Genomic DNA, 19,728 nt, shown 5'->3' on the forward strand with positions numbered 1-19,728 from the left:
CTAAATCATTTAGTGACGACTCATTCTATTGTTAGTGACCATTTCATTTTGGTCACTAATTTGCATATTTTTGTAGTGACTCTAGTTGTCATCAACTACTAACGCTTAGAGTAGGCAAGTGTTTTGCATGAGACTTGTATAAAGTCATAAAGGTCAAACTCCAACATTATAAGCATTTGATAAGATACGAAGAAACCTTTAGAAGTGGATTGATATCATCCTATGCCAAACTGAATATAATAAATTAAGTATATGAAAAAATTATTCTACGATTTTACACTCGACAAAAAAACGTTTAGTACGAATCCCCACACAAATCCATATCAGGTTAGGGGTATCTTGAAACAATTCCCTTGATGACACTGCTACAAAAGTACTAATTAAGGAAGGGTATAAAAGATAATCAAATGAACATATGGATGAAAGAAGAATGAAAACCCACAAGAATAATGAAGGGAAACAAGGGGATAAAAAAATTTCCCATAATTTAGCAGTGTTACAAAGACGTGGGTATAGACGAGATTTAATATAAGTTGAGTGGTCATGCTATCCTGCCGTAGTTGAGCAGCATGAGGTGATCAATGGTGGCTGAGGAGTGAGGAAACACAACTTCGTTTCTTGGACTATTCCAAATGTTATCTCTTACATGTTGTAGCGTCATGAAGGGCAAAAGTTGTTGTCCTTTACATGTTATTTCTACCTGTTTTTTCACGAGCAAAAACTTGAGTTACATGATGATGATACCATTAGGAGCAGCTGGTTGATGGTATAACGTAATAAACAACATAAAATAGTATCCGATAAAGAAATAAATAAAAAATAAGAGTCGTACATGCAATGTAATGTAATATTTGATTGATTATGTATGCATGAGGATAGGCTTTGTCAGAGGAGTATTGGCGGAGGGTCCTACACCTTAAGTATATTGGGTCCAACTATCCACTAATTCCTGAGAAAAATGTCTTTTTCTAGAAAGTTTATGTCTTTTTTCATTCCGAATTTTTGGTATTAATTTGAATTCATGACTTGTTCAGTGTGAAACATTGATCGCAACAACTCTAGTTCAAACACAAACATATGCATATTTAACTTTAGATGATAAACTTATAACCAAAATAAATAAAGCGTGCATATATATGGGGGGTGACGCAAAAAAAATATGGATTTTTTTTTTATATCAAAGAACAAAACTAGTATTTAAGCACCAATTTTGAGATAATAATGACTGGCCATCAACTAGATATTCAACTTCAACAATTTCAGTAGATCGTTTGTTGTGGATGTGATAATAAGTAAAATAATATATCGAGAGTTTTTGGAAAGGTGAATTAATAATATTATTTTTTTCACTAAGTAAACAATTTGTGAACCACATCAAAGAAAATTTGCGAGATTGTTTTTAATGGGAATGGGAATGGAAATGAAGTTTAATCATATGTATAGAATATAGGAGGGGAGGGGGACCCCACCACAGACTTTTCTCTCAAGCCACAATCATCATTCCTTTAGACTACTACTTTCTTTTAGTGATTAATTAAGTGCCCATTACTTCTATACAAATTCTTTAAATGGTGACCGATCCAACAACCACGGCGAGGAATCGATTTTTTTAAATCTTTATTCTCGGTTATTTTGCTTACAAAAAATTGTATCTACACAGCATCATCATCTACCAATCTCATGCACGTCTCTATATCTCTCTCCTTCCATTCGCCATACGATAAATAGTATTTTATATGATGTCAAATATTCTCCCATCAATAATATAGTTCTCTCTCTCTCTCTCTCTCTCTCTCTCTCTCTCTCTCTATATATATATATATATATATATATATATATATATATATATATATATATATATATATATATATATATATATATTGTGCGTTTGGTGTTCATCTAGTAACTACGAGCTATATGATTGATAAAAAGTTAATTAAGTTATTGGATCTAATCATGTTTCAAATTTCTATTTCGTTATTTATGCATGCATTCCATTCAACACACGTTAATGACAATTGTTAAACAAGTAGTAATATATATATATATATATATATATATATATATATATATATATATATATATATATATATATATATAGGGCTAGGTTAAATTGTTTTTTACATTTATTGTGTACTAAAATGCACCAATAGAAATTTAATAAAATTATATTATTATTTAATTAAATAATGATAGATATTAAATTGTTTCCATAATTATATATATATATATATATATATATATTAAATGATATCCATAATTATAATTTTCTTTTTATAGAAATTAATTAAATTCGTCATTAATGTAAGCAATAACATTCTTTCAGAATAAATTCTTATCTACGTTTTTATGTCAGCAATAACATTATTTTCAAGAATCACTCATTTAAAATATAATAAAGTTGTATGGAATATGAAGAATTAAGGTATATTCTAATAAAATATATATTATTGTTGACATTAATGACGAATTAAATTAGTTTCCATAAAAAGGAATTATGAATATTGATATCATTTAATATACATTTAAATATATATATATATATATATATATATATATATATATATATATATATATATATATATATATATATATATTAAATAGTTTGGTCGTTGGATTGTTACATGGAATATATTACCAAACAAGCAAACGATAACACTAATCATTTGTTAGTTTAGTGAGAAATTAAATATATTTTTATATTTTTTTCCTATTTATATTTCTATCAATATAAAATGGTGACAAATGTTATATTTAGAAAGCATTATTTAGTGTATATTTTAAGAAAAAAAAATCTTTTACATAGTATAATAGTGTTGGTATATGCATTTATGTTATGATTAGAATGTTGAAGGTTCATGCATGGAGGTCGTAATAATGCATGCGTTGCTTAACAATAAAAAACAAATGATATGTTTTCAACAAGTGGAATGATTCTGTGGTAGATTTTTACGCTACTCTTTTCATGCATTGCTTATCATCCCCCACGTAAAATACAATTTCATTTTCATTATCTGTGAAATCATAAAGATTCTGTCTTTTTCTACTTCTTGTTTTATTTTATTTTATTTTATTTTTCAATTTATTTTATACCTAAAATATATATCATCCATCTTTTCGTGGAAGTGCAGCACTTAGAAGGTGTTATGATGGAACCACAATCCCTGCAAAAAGATACGAGTAGGTGGGTCCTGACGCTCATACGACATCTAATGACGGATCATATATATATATATATATATATATATATATATATATATATATATATATATATATATATATATATTACTTTTTCAATGGTTTCTGCTGAGTTGCAGCATGCGAAAGCATGACGAAACCAAAACCCTCCCTCTCGCACTATATGTGTCGACAAGGACAGGGTCCATAATATTCTGATTTCTGTGGCCCTACGACCGATCAATGTTTTCTCCAACTTTCATGTAAGAGATATGAGACATGGGTTAGTTTGGGTTAGTGCATGCGTGCGTGCGTGCCTGCCTTTCAACCTTTTCTTAAGTTCTCTGTACGTGTATACATTTACGGTTAATTCAACCTAGTTAATGGAGGTTTCTGCATCATGATTTAATCTTAAAGTCAAATTGACATTATCAAACAGATATGACCATTACATATATACTTTTCTTCTCTCTCTCTCTCTCTCTCTCTCTCTCTCTCTCTCTCTCTCTCTCTCTCTCTCTCTCTCTCTCTCTCTCTCTCTCTCTCTCTCTCTCTCTCTCTCTCTCTCTCTCTCTCTCTCTCTCAAAAAGAAAAAAACAATAACTTCTACTCATATTCTACATATTGCGTACGTAATCACGTATGTCCACATTTTTTACTATATTGTTCTATAAAAGCCGTTCAACATAACTTATTATTTTCTTAACAAGTCGATTTCAAAGTAAATAAACTTACACACATCTGTTTACCTCATAAAAATTACATACGATCCTACGACAAATAACATATATAGCAGCATACAATTTTTACAAGTTTACGGGGTAGAAATGTAATTGTCGTTAACCTAGTAATTTTTTTTATTGATTTGAAAAAAAAAAAAAACAGAATGTATAAAATAGATTTATATACATCTAGTTATGATTACATGGTTGACGATGGAAAGACGTGCCTGACGACATGGGAATGGAGATATATATGGTCACCTAATCCATCTATTATATAATATAATTATGTTGTAACACCAGGATATATATATATATATATATATATATATATATATATATATATATATATATATATATATATATATATATAATAATTATTAACATGGTTTGTTTCTTTAAAAATTAGATAGACCAGAACTTAAAAAGAAATTAAATATCCATATATATTATTTTTCATATGAAATTTTGATAAATATTATATTTTAATAAAATTTACAATACTTTAAAGACATTTGTCATAATTTAAATTTGGTAGAATGCTAATTAAGAGGATAAGTAAGAAGATATTTAACGTGTCAAACTTAAATCAAAACCAAAACCATGTTTTATTATTCCAACTACTTTAATTTAACCGTATATCTCCTTTACGGCATATCAAGAGGTTGACCTTTGTGTTAATTATTAACTAACAATTTCAAATTAATACTAATATAACCTAGTAATTCTATAAAAGATGCCAAAGAGAATGTTTATTGCCACATATACACACACACACATATATATATATATATATATATATATATATATATATATATATATATATATATATAAAAGAGAGAGAGAGAGAGAGAGAGAGAGAGAGAGAGAGAGAGAGTTGGTGGTTGCATGAAGAGATGATGATATATAGTTTGATTAGAGGAGGATAGTTGTGGAAAATGCGACAAGTATTGACAGACTTTCTTACTTGTTGGCATGTAGCAAGATTGAATGGATCCAAATTATGGTAGCATGTGTTGACGTCGTCTATGCTTGAAAATTATTGCTGCTATCCTATAAAACTAAAATCTCTTCGCATATTTATTATTTCCTACCTACTCTCAGTTCCTCTATATATGAACCTTTTTCTTTATTTAATTTTTCATATATATATATATATATATATATATATATATATATATATATATATATATATATATATATATATATATATATATATATATATATATATATATATATATAACCAAATACGCAAATATGCTGTTAAAGATAAGGTAACAAATATGCAAGATTTTGGGATGAGTCTCTAGTATTCTCCCGTACAAACATTCTCTTGAAGACGTTACTTGTTTTAAGAGTTGGGCACCAATGAGATATGTGCTGTGTAGTAAACGCTCGAGTAATTTGTACTATATTCCATTGGCAACATTAGTAATTAAGTGCGGTACAAAGCATACAAGCAAGTGCGTTGTTTATATAGTTCATCTTTGTTGATTGAATAATCGCGCGCTAAGAATATGCATACCACTCTTAACTCCAAGCAGCAGTGTGCAAATTTATTCAACAAATTACTGTACACACATATTACAACAAAGCTAAGACGTACAGTGTTGTTTTCTTTTTGTAGAAGAAAAAGTGATTTTATATATAAAAAGCTAGCAGCAAACAAGAAACTTGTCAAATCAAAGAAGCATTAATTCTGTTGAAGGATTACAAGAGAAATTTGTCAAAAAGTTGTGAAATGTGTGGAGTTTTAACTTGGTACAAAAAAATGTAGGTTTGAATTTCTGACCTTTATGAAACATGCTAAAATCACAAAAAAAAATAAAAATAAAAAAAAAAAAACAAACAAAAACAAAAAAAAAATAAATAAAAAAAAGACGACCATCATATATGCTTGTATAAAATAATTTCCAAGTTCCCTGACACTACTTTCCGCAAATACCCTTATATATTTTTACGAGAGGTTCAATTACAAAAACGATAATACTGTGATGCAAATATAGCTCCTTCACATGCATACAAGCTTGAAAGTCAATATATATGTTCCTCATGCATATGCATGTTAAAGATTGTTAACGGCGATAGATTTATTACATGGTTTCTAAAATAAACATAAATATAAGTACGTGCATAATCCTCCCTAGCTGGGTTAGAAAGAATAAAAATTTTACTTAAATGTCGGTTAAGAAGAAATTTTAATTCTTAAGGACCGGCCATGTTTTAATTCAGAATCAAAAACTTAATATACGGCCTACTATATATAATTATAAGCATTTTAATGAGAATGTATTTATATTGCTTAAATATAGAATGTTTTTGTTTAAAAATTTCACATAATAATCATTTTGTTAAGAATTAATGTGATGAGAGATATTTAACTATGTCTTTGTAAAAAACAAAGAGATATATTAATTAGCTTGGATATATATATATATATATATATATATATATATATATATATATATATATATATATATATATATATATATATATATATATATATCATAAGAACTTGCTAATTCATATTCCACTCATCATTTTTTAAAATAAAAAAACATAATTTTTTCTCAAAATGGTGGGTTTAAACTTGATATAGACTAAAAAACAGAATTTGCTAATTATTTTAATATATTTTGTAAATTTACATGTATAGACAATCAACAATTATATGGATTACTGATGAACATAATCCACGGTTAGTCATTAACGGTTGAATGTGCTCATTAGCAGCCAATATGACTGTTGATTGTGCATAAATCCAGATTTTCATTAAAAATAAAATAAGCTCTCTCTCTCTCTCTCTCTCTCTCTCTCTCTCTCTCTCTCTCTCTCTCTCTCTCTCTCTCTCTCTCTCTCTCTCTCATGAAAACTAAAAAAGAAGTGTCATTACTTCATTCAGCTTAGGTACATATACATTAATCTAACATTTAACAAAATGTTACCTAGTTTTTGAAATCAATTTTTATAATTACCTTGACAAAAATATTTATATATTTATTTATTTTTAGGCAAATACCTTTTTATATAATTTTATATATTTCAAAAACTTTTAATTAATTTTATCAAACACTCATATAACAAATAAAAGTTACAGTTTTTTACTACCAGCTACCAGCTACCTACTATTAGCTATACGCTACCTGATTACAGCTAACAGTTATTTTTGTCAATCACACCTTAAATTACGGAGTGCTATTTAAAAGGAAAATTAGTCAAATATAGGAAAAACATCATATTATATATATATATATATATATATATATATATATATATATATATATATATATATATATATATATATATATATATATATATGCAACAATCCAAGCAAGCTAGGAAGGGGTAGGTGTATGCTTGATGATGGTGGCACGTAGTTATCCACATTCCATTAACTTGAGGCCTACACGATCTTTCCTTGAATTTTTGCCAAAGGATCATATATTTCTTGCTAACTAATACAATAACTAAATTAACATACCTAAATGTACTTTTAACGTGGGTGTTATTTCCCGAATTCAACTAATAATTAGTACGATTAATTATAGTATTACCATACCATGAAGGCTACCTAGCTAGAAATATACTAGACACCTAATTCTGATGTTACTGATCGAGAAAAAGATTAACACTATATACAGACAGTTTCAGTCCATTCTAATTTGTTCTCATGTTTCTTTCATCAACCATATTTTTGCAGGTTTGGATGTTTTCCTCCTTTGGACTATTTCCACAATCCCCAACCTTTTCTTTCTCTCTTTACAATGAGTAGTCAGTAAGGTAAGGTTTAAGCTTAGCGTAAAAATATATGAAGGAGACAAGTATTGATGACTAGAAGGAAGTTGTGTATATACCTAGCTAGCTATAATATGACAAGCTAAGTGAGAATTACTTCTAATTAATTAGGTTAGTCTTATTAATTATCAGTTAGCATGCAGGTTTATATATATATATATATATATATATATATATATATATATATATATATATATATATATATATATATATATATATATATATATATATACGTCAAGAGAATTAGTGGAGTATAATGGTTTTGACATACCTCAAATTCGCTATCCAGTTTGAGTTTATTAACCAAATACTTGATTAACAATCGAACAGTCATCCTTCCATCCCTGTGCATTAACACCTCTCTATCAATATATATATATATATATATATATATATATATATATATATATATATATATATATATATATATATATATATATATATATATATATATATATATATATGTATGTACTTGTTTTGATGATTAAGATGCTACTTACTTGATTCTAAGGTAGCTCTTCGGTACTTGAGGCAAATACGGTTCTTTTGTTCTACATTAAATATTCGTCACACAAAATTAAAAACGTAATTAGTTAATATAAGTCCATAAATGAAAATTGGCTTCTTGTTCCAAAAAATGAAATAACTAAATAAAAAGGAAATTAATATGCAAAAACTAGAGAAAAACGATAAACAGTTAAAAATAGCTAGGGTTTTGGTGTCAGCTTACTGGTTTTGCGATGCTTGAAGAATAAACCAAACACCAGAATGAGGTCTTCTGGGTGGATCCACCACTCGTAAATCGATACGGGGTGGTGGTCCGGTTATATCTAAGCCACCGGGGAAATGGAGTGGTCGGCCTTGATAAGAACCTGAACCTGGTGGTTGCTCCAAAGAACCAGAAAAGGATGGGGATGAAGATATATGAGGATTAAGCGTTAGCGGATAAGGCCTAAACGGCAGAAAATTGTTGTCGTATTGTTGATCATGATGAATAAAAGTCATGGCGGGTAGGGAATCGATAGTAGTACTAGCTGGCGACCCCCGATGTTGTTGCAAAAAGAAGGTCGGCGATGGCGCTGCTGTTATGATCGGGAGAGAACTTCGAAAATCTGGAGCTTGAAAACCGAGGTGGTGGTGGTGCTGCGGAGGAGGAGGAGGAAGAGGAGCTGCAGTTAAATTAGTTAGCGGTCTCATCAATATTTGTTGTGAGGAAGTCTCACCGCCACCGCTGCTGCTACCGCTGCCACCAGGTAACAGATCAAGCTCGACTAATCTTGGACCCAACGAAATTTGGTAATTATTATGGCTCATCGTCGACTGCACATGAGTACCACCTCCTAAACTCAATTGTAGCCACCCTCCATCATCTTCTTTGTTAATCTCTTGATGAATATTATCCTGCTTGGAGCTTGATCCTGCTGTTTCTTCGTTGTTAATACTAATCTCCGTTCTTGATTCATCCTCAGCCATTAGATCAGATGCTCCGCCTAAGCTGATGAAACAGTCATACTCACCTTCCAAATAACGCCGCCCACCACCGCAAGCCCCACCATAACAACCGAAACTATTTTTCTTCCTGAGGTTTTGCCGATGAACAGGAAACATGGTCATATTGAAAAACTCAAAAACCAAACCCCGTATGATAGATGAATACTATGATTAGCATTGACTTGCAGCTTCAGGATACCAGATAAGTCCATATGAACAAGAGTGTTTAGACAGCAACAAAGAGTAGAAGAGGCGACGCTTTTGGGCAATCAAGATGAGACTTAGAAGCATATTTGGGAGATAGCCATTGACCAAGAAGAAAGAAGAAAGATTTGGATAAGTTTGGTTGGCGTGTATTTATATTTATATATATACAAGGAGAAAAGAAGACAAGAAAAAGAAGGAGAATAAGAAGAGCTGGAGCAAAATCTCACTACCTTGCTTCCATTTATTCTGTTGTTTTGGAAGTTTGCGAACCTGTTTTCATTTCTTTTCTGCGGAAGAGGAGATGAGAAGATGGAACAAAGAGAGACTTTGTTATTAAATTTTGTTTTTAAATAGAAAATGGGATGGGTGTTACCTTTCAATCCCATTATTTTATCAATTATTCTATTTTTTGTTTTCAGTATATATATATTCTCTTTTCAACCCTTTTTGGTCCGGCCACGTAAATAGATTATCTTCGGTTTTCTTATTTTCTTTTTCCCACAAAAATACTATTAGCAATGATTTTACAACCTTTTCTTTGCACGACCACTGTTACTATCTATACATACTTCAAAATAAGAATCAAAAAATATGAATCAAATTAAATTAGTTTTATTTTTAAAATTTTAAAGTGTGGCGTTTGACTTTTTATACCGACACCCTCTTAAAAAAATAAGTTAATAAACTAAGACGTACTACTAATTACTTCTGATACAAAAAGGATAACCTGAGTGCATAGGATACGGCTCAATAAAAAACACATAAACCTACAAATTAACAAAAGAAAATCACTACAAATACACAAACAAACATTTTGAGATATTTAATCTTTTTTAATTTTTTGACTTTACACACATTATATATATATATATATATATATATATATATATATATATATATATATATATATATATATATATATATATATATATATATCTCAAAGTATATTTATGTATTTCTATTGGATTTCTAGAATTTTTTTTTGATTTTTAAGGTTTTCAAGATTCATGTGTATTCTAAATTAAAACACGATCCCAAGATTTTATATCTTTCCACACCTCTTTAACAACAAAAAAGGAATTAACATTCCTCTAGAATTTCTCACTTTATCATGTTGTTCAAGTTTAAGGATACGGAGAGAAAAATTTGCATACTGATTAAACTTATAAGACAAATAATAAGAGCAAATTGAATTACCATCGTCAGTAAGATATTTGACTTCATCGTCCAAGTAAAAGCCTTCCCGTGTAATATGTCTTCTGCTAAACCAATAAAAAACAAGACCAATAGGAAGCCAATGATCAAACCAAGAAGAAGTAAAATCTCCATTCCCCACAATAAAAAATATGTATTATGTTAAATGAGATCTAATATTCAAGATGGGAGTTGATCCGTACACAACAATTTTTCTCCATACACAACAATTTGTACTTTAAAATGTTGTATTGTACAACTATATAATGCATGAATTGTTGTATATGGCAAAAATCTGTTGTGTACGAGTACGTCTCCAACTCCAACTAGCATTAGCTTATATAGAAATATCCTAAAAATTCTTTTTCTTTAAATTATAAGCCTTAATCCAATGAACCCAAGGAGATTTCATTTTAGAAATAATCTTCCAAATATGGCAAGACATCACGGCATTATTCCATTCTTCCAATCTTTTTATACCAAGATCTCCACATTCTTTTTATTTATTGATAAAACTCCATTTAACTTTAACTTTGGCTTTCCCTTTCCGCAAATTACCATTACTCTATAGAAACCTTAACCTTTTCAATTTCATTAGTAATGGAAGTAGGAATAAGAAAGGAAGAAGCACAGTACACATGCATAGAAGATAAGACAGATTGAATTAATTGAAGCCTTCCGGCAAAAGAGAGAGATTTATTTTTCCAATCAAATATCTTTTTTCACTTTTTCTACAAGGTTCTTGAAATCTTTTTTGAACAATCTCGTGGAAATAGGAGGAACTCCCAAATAATTCATAGGAAGGTGATCTTCTTTGAAAGGAAACAGAGATAAAATTCTATTTGTGAACCTATGATTCACATTTCAAAAGAAACACATTACTCTTGGACATATTTGGCTGCAGTCCAGTCACATTGCTAAACTCCTCCAAAGCATCTTTAATGATATTGAAAGAATAACTACTTCCATGACAGAATATATGTAACATTCACATTTCAGGTACTTCTCTTTTGCCCTCAAACTTGAAACATATTGTATTTGGGTCCATGGCCAGTATGCTGGTCGTACTGGGTTGAAAGGTTGGTCGTAGTGGCATCCACATACAATGGACGTACGTGGAGTATGTTGGGCGTACGGCCACCTAGGACAAACCCTAATTTTTAGGGGTTGGGCCCTATTTAAACACCTTAAGTTGCTCTTGGACCTTTATATGATCCGCCTCCATCCCTCTAAACATTGAGAAGGAAACCCTAGCTTCTATTTGAGTGTTTGTGAGCCATTGTTGTGATCTTGTGGTATTTTTGGGTACTTTGAAGAAGGTGAAGCTTGGTGGTGAAGCATTGGTAGAGTTGGAGCTTGAAGATCTAGAGTCTTCATCAACTTTGTAAGGTTTCTAGAGTATAAAGCTTCTACCTTGATAACTACATTTGCTAGATTTAGTTTAGGGGTTTGTTCTGGTATATTTTGGTGTCATGAGTCCTTGTGGGTTTGAGCCGCTCTAGGAGCTAGTAAAACTAGATCTCAACCTCTCTAATGTTCCTTGTGCATAAAAATGCTATCTTGATGTGTTATATTAGACCATGCATGAGTTAGGGCTCTTGACGTGTTAAGACCTTATTTATGAAGTATATCTTAAGTTTAGACGTAACGATCTTAAGGGATTAAGACCCTAGGTTGGCTTTTGGGACTCTGTCCAGTGTGTCGGGCGTACTCCTTAGTACGTTGTGCGTACTGGGTTAGCAGCCCGTCTCCGGGTCAACGTGCATATGTGGGGCGTACGTATAGGGTATGCAGGGCGTACGCCAAACAGTAAGGTTTTATTTGTTTTGATCCTTTTTGGACTTGGACTTCTTTCGGGCTTTGGGCCTTAGCTGGATTTTGGGCTTGTATCTATTGTGCCATAGTTGGACCTTAGGTTTAAGGGTTGGGCCATTTTTAGGCCTTGGGCTACTCTAGAGTTAGTGGGCCAAACTAGTTTGGCCTAGTAAGGAAAAATGTAAAATAGACTTTTACGCTAAAGATTGAGGATATTGAGTTGGGGCCCCAGTTATGGTTTATGAACTAATTATTAATTAGGGTATTGTTTGATGATATTTAGTGCAGAGATTTCCCAAATCAGTAGCCCGAGATTTTATCTGATTTTTCAGTAGTTTGAGGTGAGTTTCCACCCAATGCTTAGCGAGTCGAAGGCACCAATGTTGACCCATTGATTATGGTTATCCATATGCTAGTTTTCTGTGTGACCTTGCATTTATGTAGGTATTGTGTGTATATCGGGTGGGGCCTGATGACTGAGTTGGGTGGGGCCCATCACATGATACATACCGATTTGTTCTGAGCGGGGCTCGATGACAGGCGGGGCCTGTTAGTTGTTCGGCATGACCCATTATATGTTCGGTATGTATGGTATGAGGTATTTTAGGGAACTCATTAAGCTCTATGCTTACGAATTTCAGTTTATGTTTCAGATACTTCCAGATCAAAGGGGAAGAGCTCGGGGTGATCACATCGCACATACCATGATTTTCGTCTTATTTGAATTTGATGTAGTGGAATGACTGATTGACATACTTTGATTTTCCTTTATGGTTTTGTGAACATGTTTGGTTGATGGTTTTATTATTTTGAAAATGAAATTTTTGCTTTTAAAGTTTAGGACGTTTCAATATAAGTAATCATAAGCAAAACAAAGATGAGTAATCTTTGTTTTAACACACCTCGAATGATACTTCCATCACCAAAGTAAAGAGATAAGGGGATAAAGTACAACCTTGTCTTAACCACTTTTTCCTTGAAAAAAACCCATGATGCTCTCCACTGATGTTAACAGTAACGGAGAAACAAGAAACACAGAGCATAATCCAATGAATCATGATAAGATAAAAACCAAAAAGCCCCCGAAAATATCATTTATAAAATCCTAATTAATAGTATTGTAGGATTTCATTATATCAATTCTCATAGCACTTCTAGGAACTCCAGTCTTTCTATGATAACCTCTAACAAGCTCTTGAGAGAGAAGAATGTTATCTAGAATGACACTCCTTGGGATAAAAGCAAATTGATTATCAAAGACAATCAATTCTACTTGATCCTTATCCATTTCACAAGAATTTTACTTATGCATCTATAGAAAACAAAGTAGCAAGCAATGTGTTTAAAATCCCTAAATTTTCTAGGACTAACAATTATGGGTGTAAGATCTAGCATAGTAGCATTGAATTCCTTAAGAATAGTACCCCTATCAAAGAATTCTTTGATAGCCGAACCGAAAATCCATACCAGTAACAGACTAAGAAGCTTTGAAATTTTTTATCGAGAATCCATCTGGTCAAGCAGATATCTCATCTCTGATATCAAACAAAGCACCTTTAATACGACAACCGTCAAAATTCGAGACAGTTCTAGATTTGAATAAACTTAGTTGCACGTATAGGCACGACACATACTAGAATTGGTAACTAGAAGCTAAGTATATTTATGTATTTCTATTGGATTTCTAGATTTTTTTTGGGTTTTTAAGGTTTTCAAGATTCATGTGTATTCTAAATTAAAACAGGATCCCAAGATTTTATATCTTTCCACACCTCTTTAACAACAAAAAAGGAATTAACATTCCTCTAGAATTTCTTACTTTATCATGTTGTTAAAGTTAAAGGATACGGAGAGAAAAAATTGAATACTGATTAAACTTATAAGACAAATAATACGGGCAAATCGAATTACCATCGTCAGTAATATATTTGACTTCATCGTCCAAGTAAAAGCCTTCCCTTGTAATATGTCTTCTGCTAAACCAATAAAAAAACAAGACCAATAGGAAGCCAATGATCAAACCAAGAAGAAGTAGAATCTTCATTCCCCACAATAAAAAACATGTATTATGTTAAATGAGATCTAATATTCAAGATGGGAGTTGATCCGTACACAACAATTTTTCTCCATACACAACAATTTGTGCTTTAACATGTTGTATTGTACAACTATATAATGCATGAATTGTTGTATATGGCAAAAATCTGTTGTGTACGAATACGTCTCCAACTCCAACTAGCATTAGCTTTTATAGAAATATCCTAAAAATTCTTTTTCTTTAAATTATAAGCCTTAATCCAATTAACCCAAGGAGATTTCATTTTAGAAATAATCTTCCAAATATGGCAAGACGTCACGGCATTATTCCATTCTTCTAATTTTTTTATACCAAGACCTCCACATTCTTTTTATTTATTGATAAAGCTCCATTTAACTTTGGCTTTCCCTTTCTGCAAATCACCATTACTCTATAGAAACCTTCTTAAAACCTTTTCAATTTCATTAGTAATGGAAGTAGGAATAAGAAAGGAAGAAGCACAGTACACATGCATAGAAGATAAGACATATTGAATTAATTGAAGCCTTCCGGCAAAAGAGTGAGATTTATTATTCCAATCAAATATCCTTTTTCACTTTTTCTACAAGGTTCTTGAAATTTTTTTGAACAATCTCGTGGAAATAGGGGGGAACTCCCAAATAATTCATAGGAAGGTGACCTTCTTTGAAAGGAAACAGAGATAAAATTCTATTTGTGAACCTATGATTCACATTTCAAAAGAAACACATTACTCTTGGACATATTTGGCTGCAGTCCAGTCACATTGCTAAACTCCTCCAAAGCATCTTTAATGATATTGAAAGAATAACTACTTCCATGACAGAATATATGTAACATTCGCATTTCAGGTACTTCTCTTTTGCCCTCAAACTTGAAACCTATTGTATTTGGGTCCATGGCCAGTATGCTGGTCGTACTGGGTTGAAAGGTTGGTCGTAGTGGCATCCACATACAATGGACGTACGTGGAGTATGTTGGGCGTACGGTCACCTAAGACAAACCCTAATTTTTAGGGGTTGGGCCCTATTTAAACACCTTAAGTTGCTCTTGGACCTTTATATGATCCGCCTTCATCCCTCTAATCATTGAGAAGGAAACCCTAGCTTCTATTTGAGTGTTTGTGAGCCATTGTTGTGATCTTCTGGTATTTTTGGGTACTTTGAAGAAGGTGAAGCTTGGTGGTGAAGCATTGGTGGATTTGGAGCTTGAAGATCTAGAGTCTTCATCAACTTTGCAAGGTTTCTAAAGTATAAAGCTTCTACCTTGATAACTACATTTGCTAGATTTAGTTTAGGGGTTTGTTCTGGTATATTTTGGTGTCATGAGTCCTTGTGGGTTTGAGCCGCTCTAGGAGCTAGTAAAACTAGATCTCAACCTCTCTGATGTTCCTTGTGCATAAAAATGCTATCTTGATGTATTATATTAGACCATGCATGAGTTAGGGCTCTTGACGTGTTAAGACCTTATTTTTGAAGTATATCTTAAGTTTAGACGTAAAGATCTTAAGGGATTAAGACCCTAGGTTGGCTTTTGGGACTCTGTCCAGTATGTCGGGCGTACTCCTTAGTACGTTGTGCGTACTGGGTTAGCAGCCCGTCTCCGGGTCAACGTGCATATGTGGGGCGTACGTATAGGGTATGCAGGGCGTGCGCCAAACAGTGGGGCTTTATTTGTTTTGGGCCTTTTTGGACTTGGACTTCTTTCGAGCTTTGGGCCTTAGCTGGATTTTGGTATTGTATCTATTGTGCCATAGTTGGACCATAGGTTTAAGGGTTGGGCCATTTTTAGGCCTTGGGCTACTCTAGAGTCAGTGGGCCAAACTAGTTTGGCCTAGTAAGGAAAAATGTAAAATAGACTTTTACACTAAAGATTGAGGATATTGAGGTAGGGCCCCAATTATGGTTTATGAACTAATTATTAATTAGGGTATTGTTTGATGATATTTAGTGCAGAGATTTCCCAAATCAGTAGCCCGAGATTTTATCTGATTTTTCAGTAGTTTGAGGTGAGTTTCCACCCAATGCTTAGCGGGTCGAAGGCACCAATGCTGACCCATTGATTATGGTTATCTATATGCTAGTTTTCTGTGTGACCTTGCATTTGTGTAGGTATTGTGTGTATATCGGGTGGGGCCTGATGACTGAGTTGGGTGGGGCCCATCACATCATACATACCGATTTGTTCTGAGCGGGGTTCGACGCCAAGCGGGGCCTATTAGTTGTTCGGCATGCCCCATTATATGTTCGGTATGTATGGTATGAGGTAGTTTAGGGAACTCATTAAGCTCTATGCTTACGGCTTTCAGTTTATGTTTCAGATACTTCCAGATCGAAGGGGAAGAGCTCGGGGTGATCGCATCGCACGCACCATGATTTCCGTCTTATTTGAATTTGATGTAGTGGGATGACTGATTGACATACTCTGATTTTCCTTTATGGTTTTGTGAACATGTTTGGTTGATGGTTTTATTATTTTGAAAATGAAATTTTTGCTTTTAAAGTTTAGGACGTTTCAATATAACTAATCATAAGCAAAACAAAGATGAGTAATCTTTGTTTTAACACACCTCGAATGATACTTAAATCTGCTGCTACAACTTATTCTTCTTTTCAAAATAAGGTTAAATACTTCCATCACCAAAGAAAAGAGATAAGGGGATAAAGTACAATCTTGTCTTAACCACTTTTTCCTTGAAAAAAACCCATGATGCTCTCCACTGATGTTAACAGTAACGGAGAAAGAAGAAACACAGAGCATAATCCAATGAATCATGATAAGATAAAAACCAAAAAACCCCCGAAAATATCATTTATAAAATCCTAATTAATAGTATTATAGGATTTCATTATATCAATTCTCATAGCACTTCTAGGAACTCCAGTCTTTCTATGATAACCTCTAACAAGCTCTTGAGAGAGAAGAATGATATCTAGAATGACACTCCTTGGGATAAATGCAAATTGATTATCAGAGACAATCAATTCTACTTTATCCTTATCCATTTCACAAGAATTTTACTTATGCATCTATAGAAAACAAAGTAGCAAGTAATGTGTCTAAAATTCTTAAATTTTCTAGGACTAACAATTTTGGGTGTAAGATCTAGCATAGTAGCATTGAATTCCTTAAGAATAGTACCCCTGTCAAAGAATTCTTTGATAGCCAAACTGAAAATCCATTCCAGTAATAGACTAAGAAGCTTTGAAATTTTTTATCGAGAATCCATCTGGTCCTAGAGTTATCTCATCTCCGATATCAAATAAAGCACCTTTAATGTGACAACCATCAAAATTCGAGATATTTCTAGATTTGAATAAACTTAGTTGCACGTATAGGCACGACACATACTAGAATTGGTAACTAGAAGCTAAGTATATTTATGTATTTCTATTGGATTGCTAGATTTTTTTTGGGTTTTAAAGGTTTTCAAGATTCATGTTTATTCTTAATTAAAACAGGATCCCAAGATTTTATATCTTTCCACACCTCTTTAACAACAAAAAGGGAATTAACATACCTCTAGAATTTCTCACTTTATCATGTTGTTCAAGTTTAAGGATACGGAGAAAAAAAATTGCATACTGATTAAACTTATAAGAAAAATAATAAGGGCAAATCGAATTACCATCGTCAGTAATATATTTGACTTCATTGTCCAAGTAAAAGCCTTCCCTTCTAATATGTGTTCTGCTAAACCAATAAAAAACAAGACCAATAGGAAGCCAATGATCAAACAAAGAAGAAGTAGAATCTCCATTCCCCACAATAAAAAACATGTATTATGTAAATGAGATCTAATATTCAAGATGGGAGTTGATCCGTACACAACAATTTTTCTCCATACACAACAATTTGTGCTTTAAAATGTTGTATTGTACAAATATAATGCATGGATTGTTGTATATGGAAAAAATATGTTGTGTATGAATACGTCGCCAACTCCAACTAGCATTAGACTTTATAGAAATATCCTAAAAATTCTTTTTCTTTATATTATAAACCTTAATCCAATGAACCCAAAGAGATTTCATTTTAGAAATAATCTTCCAAATATGGCAAGACATCACGGAATTATTCCATTCTTCCAATCTTTTTATACCAAAACCTCCACATTCTTTTTATTTATTGATAAAACTCCATTTAACTTTGGCTTTCCCTTTCCGCAAATTACCGTTACTCTATAGAAACCTTCTTAAAACCTTTTCAATTTCATTAGTAATGGAAGTAGGAATAAGAAAGGAAGAAGCACAGTACACATGCATAGAAGAGAAGACAGATTGAATTAATTGAAGCCTTCCAGCAAAAGAGCGAGATTTATTTTTCCAATCAAATATCCTTTTTCACTTTTTCTACAAGGTTCTTGAAATCATTTTTGAACAATCTCGTGGAAATAGGAGGAACTCCCAAATAATTCATAGGAAGGCGACCTTCTTTGAAAGGAAACATAGATAAAATTCTATTTGTGAACCTATGATTCACATTTCAAAAGAAACACATTACTCTTGGACATATTTGGCTGCAGTCCAGTCACATTGCTAAACTCCTCCAAAGCATCTTTAATGATATTGAAAGAATAACTACTTCCATGACAGAATATATGTAACATTCGCATTTCAGGTACTTCTCTTTTGCCCTCAAACTTGAAACCTATTGTATTTGGGTCCATGGCCAGTACGCTGGTCGTACTGGGTTGAAAGGTTGGTCGTAGTGGCATCCACATACAATGGACGTACGTGGAGTATGTTGGGCGTACGGCCACCTAGAACAAACCCTAATTTTTAGGGGTTGGGCCCTATTTAAACACCTTAAGTTGCTCTTGGACCTTTATATGATCCGCCTCCATCCCTCTAAACATTGAGAAGGAAACCCTAGCTTCTATTTGAGTGTTTGTGAGCCATTGTTGTGATCTTGTGGTATTTTTGGTTACTTCGAAGAAGGTGAAGCTTGGCGGTGAAGCATTGGTGGAGTTGGAGCTTGAAGATCTAGAGTCTTCATCAACTTTGCAAGGTTTCTAAAGTATAAAGCTTCTACCATGATAACTACATTTGCTAGATTTAGTTTAGGGGTTTGTTCTGGTATATTTTGGTGTCATGAGTCCTTGTGGGTTTGAGCCGCTCTAGGAGCTAGTAAAACTAGATCTCAGCCTCTCTGATGTTCCTTGTGCATAAAAATGCTATCTTGATGTGTTATATTAGACCATGCATGAGTTAGGGCTCTTGACGTGTTAAGACCTTATTTTTGAAGTATATATGAAGTTTGGACGTAATG

At 32.4% G+C, this 19,728-nt stretch overlaps 1 protein-coding gene across 1 annotated transcript; it reads right to left on the minus strand.

Annotated features, from left to right (window-relative positions):
- Positions 1–223: 223 nt before the first annotated feature.
- Positions 224–9,721, minus strand: LOC145100869 (RING finger protein). The gene is made up of 4 exons (XM_079037993.1): positions 8,425–9,721; positions 8,195–8,245; positions 7,966–8,038; positions 224–700 (listed from the first exon to the last, which is right to left on the minus strand). The coding sequence occupies exons 1-4, from the start codon at positions 9,306–9,308 to the stop codon at positions 542–544; spliced, it is 1,167 nt and encodes a 388-aa protein (XP_078894119.1). The 5' UTR covers positions 9,309–9,721; the 3' UTR covers positions 224–541.
- Between the last annotated feature and the right edge of the window lie 10,007 nt (positions 9,722–19,728).

The sequence above is a fragment of the Lactuca serriola genome, chromosome 4 (assembly GCF_051521515.1).
Source record: "Lactuca serriola cultivar US96UC23 chromosome 4, Lser_US96UC23_V15, whole genome shotgun sequence".
Classification (NCBI taxonomy): Eukaryota; Viridiplantae; Streptophyta; class Magnoliopsida; order Asterales; family Asteraceae; genus Lactuca; species Lactuca serriola.

What these genes read in the sequence shown, in the direction of transcription:
- LOC145100869 (XM_079037993.1), bottom strand. Translation starts at nt 9,308, where the DNA reads ATGACCATGTTTCCTGTTCATCGGCAAAACCTCAGGAAGAAAAATAGT. An exon ending in CTTCAAGCATCGCAAAACCA is followed by an intron (nt 8,246 to 8,424) that starts GTAAGCTGACAC and finishes TATTTAATGTAG; the next exon opens with AACAAAAGAACCGTATTTGC. An exon ending in AAGAGCTACCTTAGAATCAA is followed by an intron (nt 8,039 to 8,194) that starts GTAAGTAGCATC and finishes GTTAATGCACAG; the next exon opens with GGATGGAAGGATGACTGTTC.